Source organism: Sinocyclocheilus anshuiensis, unplaced genomic scaffold (assembly GCF_001515605.1).
Source record: "Sinocyclocheilus anshuiensis isolate Anshui unplaced genomic scaffold, SAMN03320099.WGS_v1.1 scaffold466, whole genome shotgun sequence".
In the NCBI taxonomy this organism is placed as follows: Eukaryota; Metazoa; Chordata; class Actinopteri; order Cypriniformes; family Cyprinidae; genus Sinocyclocheilus; species Sinocyclocheilus anshuiensis.
The window spans coordinates 408,189-414,030 of NW_015544159.1; the positions used below are offsets into that span (position 1 = coordinate 408,189).

A 5,842-nucleotide genomic window follows, 5' to 3' on the forward strand; every position below is an offset into this window, starting at 1 on the left:
GGTCTCAGGTCATCGTGAGATTTACCCGTCCCGAATTCTAGGCACGAATCGTCGTCCGAAAATGCCTGCAGGTCCCCTACCCTCTTAACCGAGGCCAATGCGGTGAGGAGCGCTGTCTTCAGCGACAGAACTTTAAGCTCTACTGACTGCAGAGGCTCAAAGGGCTCCCCCTTCAAGGCCGTCAGGACCGAGGGGAGATCCCAAGAGGGTAACAGGTGAGGGCGCGGAGGATTTAACCTCCTTGCCCCGCTGAGAAACCTGATGACCAAGTCGTGCTTCCCCAAAGACTTACCTCACTGGGGTAAACGCATATTTGCGCAGGCCCCGAGGCCAGCTGCACGCCAGTGCGTCCGTACCGAGGGTCCCCTCGGCCAGGGAGTAAAACAACTGGCAATGGGACGTGTCCGGGGAGGCAAACAGGTCCACCTGAGCACGCACGCCAACTGTCATTGGCTTGTTTAGTTAACACTCGAAGGTGATTGGGCTCTCGGGCGAGATCCCAATTCGCCAGGTAACGTCGAACGTGACTGACTGAAAGGGAACTATGATTCCTTAAAGAAGAACTTTCATTCCTTAAAGGACTAGTTTGTTTCTAGAAATAGTTAGTTCCAGAAAATGTACTCGCTATCACGCCATCCAAGATGCAAATGAGTTTGCTTCTTCATTGGAACGGAAATTTAGCATTACATCACTTGCTCACCAGCGGATCACCTGCAGTGAATGGGTGCCGTCAGAATGAGAGTCCAAACATCTGATAAAAACATCACAATAATCCACAAATAATCCACACAACTCCAGTACATCAGTTAACATCTTCTGAAGTGAAAAATTGCATGTTTTTTTGTTGCACATTACTTGTGGATTATTGTGATGTTTTCTGACGGCACCCATTCACTGCAGAGGATCCACTGGTGAGCAAGTGATGTAATGCTACATTTCTCCAAATCTGTTGTGTTGAAGAAACAAACTCATTTACATCTTTGATGGCCTGAGGGTGAATACATTTTCTGGTCATTTTCATTTTAGGGTGAACTATTCCTTGAATGAAATATCTCACTGATGAAGGAACACATATAATCAAGTCAACTCACCAGTGGGTCCAGGTCCTCAGCATGTACGGTGGTCACTATGGTCCCTTTGATTGCATTGGGTGCCACCATTCCCCGGTACAGCGTTTGACTGAACACTGGTGGGAAGTCGTTCATGTCCTGCCCAGACACAGAACATCAAACTCCGATTAGTGCCTTGACTCCTGCTCTCTTCGCCTGCCTCTACTGTTTTGCAACTGTTAGACTGTGCACTAGCTCAGGCCCCATTAGCTAGCCTCGAACACTAAAACACTAAGCAACAATGGCATTTATTCAATAGTAGATCATGCAGTGCATTAAGGATGTGTCACAGTGCTAGATGCCCGGGGACTTTTGGGGGAAAAAGTTGGGTGAGACATAATTATAGCCACTGAGAGAGCACTAAAGGCAGATGAAAAGGTTACTAGAGAGAATAAAGAGGCAAAGCTGAAAAAGCGGTGCTAATATAGTGCAATAGAGTGCTTCTGGAGCTAAAAAAATTATATTCATTTTCTCCATACAAAAATTTGTTTTTAATAATTACATTTCAAGATAGACATACACATGCCCTCAGAAGTTTGAAAACAGTGGTATATCTGAGAATATACCAAACTTATTATTATTTTTGGCTATTTTGACAATATTTTTGGTTGCAGAAATTTCAATGCTATTACATTTTATTTATTTAAAAAAAAAATATTAAAAAATTTTTTGACCAATTTTTGTTTTGTCTATTGTCAATATTTCAGGATAGACAAAAAGTGATATATGCTTCTCAATGTGATTTCAACTTCATTAAAAATTGTTTAATGGCAAATTTCCAGTGAGGAACTATATTACCCAGAATTCTAAACATATATCCAACAATGAGAGAAGTCGCTGTTCTAGAAATGACAATCACTGCAAAAAAGCTCAGCAGCAACCATCCATTCCCATAAAACTTTACAAATGATGGAATCAAGTCTTACAACACTCTGAAATAGCTAATACAGTATATTTGTACGTATTTCAAAATGTTGGTGTAACATAAAAATCTATTGTTTTTATATTGTATTTTCTTGACTATAAGTGAATAGTTTGATATTATACCACCATTTCATACAATGGACTCAATATTACAGTATTGATACAATCCATCATCATGATGCTAAAGGTATTTGCTTCTGCGAAGCTTCATTAACTCATTACTAATGCTTACTTTAGTAAATAATAATAATAATAATAATAATGAAACAAATAAATCAATGTTTGTAATGTTGTAGATCTGTTTGGATCATGGTTTATAACTTTGTATACACTACATTTTTTTTTTTAACCTCTATGGAGAAACTTCCGGATACAAGGTTGCTGTAAAAGTGGTTTCTTACTTTGTGGAGGACCTTAACTTTTTTCCCACAAAGATGTATATGTGAAAGATACAGCAAAGCGGAAAAGTGCGGTTGGCTCCCATGAATGCTGATGACACAGGTGATTCTGGGAGATGGAAGAGACGCAATGTGACCTAATACACTCAATAGAGCAGCCGCCTCCGAGTCCAAGGAGAGGACAGGTGGGTTCAGGTATCCAAATTACACCCTCCCATGTCAATCCACCACCCTTCATGCTTCCTGTAAGAATGCGCTTATTCAAGGATGTCCTTGAGTCCTGAGTACCGACTAATAAAACTTTGCTATTGCTCACATCCCCAAAATAAAAGGTCCTGAAAAGTACTTTGGAGTGAAATTGTTTTTTTTTTCTCTTATTTTCCAATCCCACACATCTATGTGTGTCTTCTCCCTCTCCAGATGAAAAATAAAATTAGCCGTCAAGCCTTTAAGTAAATCTGCAAAGTGTAGTGAGTTCACAATGGTGCTCTTAGTCGCACTGGGACCGTTTTCTCCATCAGGATGGTGCCTTGGGGCCTCTATCCCATCATAATCACTCCGAGTTTCCATGCATCAGGTAGCACATTCATTTCCACCATTCACTTTTTCATTTTCCACAGCAACTAATTATCAATTAGCCACACCATGCAAAGAAGGAAAATTAATAAATAATCCCAACACAGAAACAATTAGGGGTTCTTGGGAGACTGTAGAGGACGTATTAAGCTTTGTTTCTCCTTGCATGAAAATACTTTTACTTAAACACTTTTTATTTGAAGCTGAAACCTATCAAACTGCAGGCGGTTTGGGAAATAAACATAAAAAAAAATAAATGTAATCCTAAACAACTGGTTAAATGTCTAACAGTGCCCTGACTCTCTTGTCGAAGCTTGACCAGAGAAGAATACAACATTTATATGAACAAGGGAAGGATCTCATTTAGGGTGACAGAGGAGCTTAAATTGGGTGATAGTGTTTGAACTGATACATTTACACTAATTGCAACTAATAAAACAATTTATAACCATTTATATAACTATTTATTTATTTAACAATTTATATAACTAAGTTAAACATTGTGATTAACAGTCGCAAATAAACTATACATTTCACTTCCATTCACTAAAATGAATCAGACCTATGTGTATATGAGAGAGAAGACAATTAAGGAGAGTGCATTTTAATATTTGCATCAGGCACCTTTGCTGTAATGCTGTGTTTGCAACAGATTGTGACCAAAAAAAAAAAAAAAGTACAGCACGTTGACATGCTACACTACCTATAAAAATGTAGTCTGTAGTCTTACTTGTCTGACAGTAATAAAATCTTTTTGTTTGTTTACTTTTGCTTTATTTATTTATTTTTTACAAATATCATGTGTGAATTGAAAGCTATATATTTTAGTGATGCACAGAAATCTATTTTTTTACTGAAACCAAAAATGTATGTAGTCATTTAACCAAGTCTGAAACCAAAAATAAAGTTTAATTAATCCATGAGACCAACTTCCGTTTTTTGCCCTTGCATGAAATTCCCATTCTCATGGATTCTGCCTGTGAAAATTTGTTGAACAGTGGTAAATGTGATGCCACATTTACAGTTTATGATAGCATAAAGACATTAAATTACTTAGAATGTTGAAATATGTTCTTAAAACTACATAAAAGACAAAAATAGTCACCCATTCTAAGAATTGGTTTGCAGATCCCCCAAACAAACAACAGCAGCATTAAGAGCTAAATGACATTCATCCAGTGTGTGGAACTTAATCTTCTAAGACCTTACAAATCAGCTGGTTACACAACAGAGGTCTTGTCGACCTAATGACCATTTCAAACATAATGCAGTCTCTAGCTGTCAATGTCCACATAGCTAAAGAGCGGCTGCCGAGAAATCACAGGACAGCAACAGTTTTGGGATATCCCCTACTGAAAAGACCAGCTTAGACCAGTATGAATCTCCATGCTGGCCGGGATAGTATATAATAGCTGTCTGGGGACATTGCCGAGAAGGCAGTCGACTAAAAAGACTTGATTTTAAGGAGTTTGGTTGGAATTGAGGAACATAATTGAGACTCTCTTACCAACACAGTGACAGTAACAGAGGCCAACCCCGGTGGCATTTTGCCGCTTCCGCCATCCACAGCCTCCACCACGAAGGTCCATGTTGTCCCGTTCGGTAAGAGTTTCTCGAAATCAAGTGAGTGAAGCACCTTAAGCTCTCCAGAGAGAGGGTTCACTGCAAACAGCTCTCTGGCCTCCTCGGTCCTGATACGGTACGTGACGTTGGCATCCAGATCAGGGTCCAGTGCCTGCATGAGACAATCATTAGGCCCAAAACACTTTGGAAGAGTAATTGTAATCTCGGCATTAATTAAACCCTTAAACCTTTTCTGAATAAACCAAATGACCGGGTTATATTAATGATTGGAACGAATACTGTAGTGACCCGGAAGCGATGAGTAAATTAGAAAGATACTTCACCAGCAGCAAGGCACTGAGCTGTGGGAACGCACAAATTAACCATTATGGCAAACTAAACAACATCCCGAGAGGACACAGGCTTTTGGATAGTTATGTAAGGCTGTGGAGTGTAGCTTCTGAGGATAAAATTGTGTCTGGTAATGCAGCGGTTTAGTTTTATCCAAAACAGATTAAGGTGAATCTAGCAACATTTTATTAAGTTGGTTGTTGTACATATTGTGGCAGTTCACTAATGAAACATCCATTTAGTGGCTGGAAAGGTTAATGCTTTATTGCGTTTGAAAATAACGTACCACATACACTAAACCCTAACAGATAGTGTTAACAAAAGCAAATGTGAGATAAAAATGCATTTGTTGAAGCAATCATGGTATTTTAGTTTGTTTCTACAAGTCTTTCATCTCTTTCGTATTCGACAGGACTTGTATGTGAGTGCTCCACATTGCAAGTGTAATGGTGTAAGCTGAGCAAGCGACCGAGCAAGTTTACATTAGAAAAGTCATATGTATAGAGATTATGAGAAACAAATGTTAAAATGTATTAGTTTACAAATTATGTGCTATGGTAAAAGTGTTTTGAGGTCACAGTATTGTGCAAGGAACCACATGAAAAAATAAGTATTTTAATCGATTGTATTATCGTGGAATTCCGCAAAAATGTAGGTAGTGGAACATTTTTTCAATGAGTCTGTTGATATAATCAGGAGAAGAAAAACTGCATCAAATTCTACAGTATTTTGGTGCAAATTCATCTTGTTCATCTGTTTGAAAAGTATGACGAAAGCTACAGGTAAAAGAAAATACCATCCAGATCACATTAATGTAACTAAATATGGCTTGTTTTCAACACAATGTTGCAATTTATTGGCTGCAGCATTTAGAAACAGACAGACTATATATATATATATATATATATATATATATATATA

General features: G+C 38.4%; 1 protein-coding gene across 1 annotated transcript in view; it reads right to left on the reverse strand.

The window, feature by feature from the left end:
* The window catches only part of pcdh15b (protocadherin-related 15b), a 216,475-nt gene that overhangs the window by 81,875 nt on the left and 128,758 nt on the right, over nt 1–5,842 (reverse strand). The window contains exons 21-22 of the mRNA XM_016495480.1: nt 4,515–4,742; nt 1,092–1,208 (exon numbers count right to left, since the gene is read on the reverse strand). Of these exons, the coding sequence (XP_016350966.1) occupies nt 1,092–1,208; nt 4,515–4,742 (345 nt within the window). The remainder of the gene's footprint in view (nt 1–1,091; nt 1,209–4,514; nt 4,743–5,842) is intronic.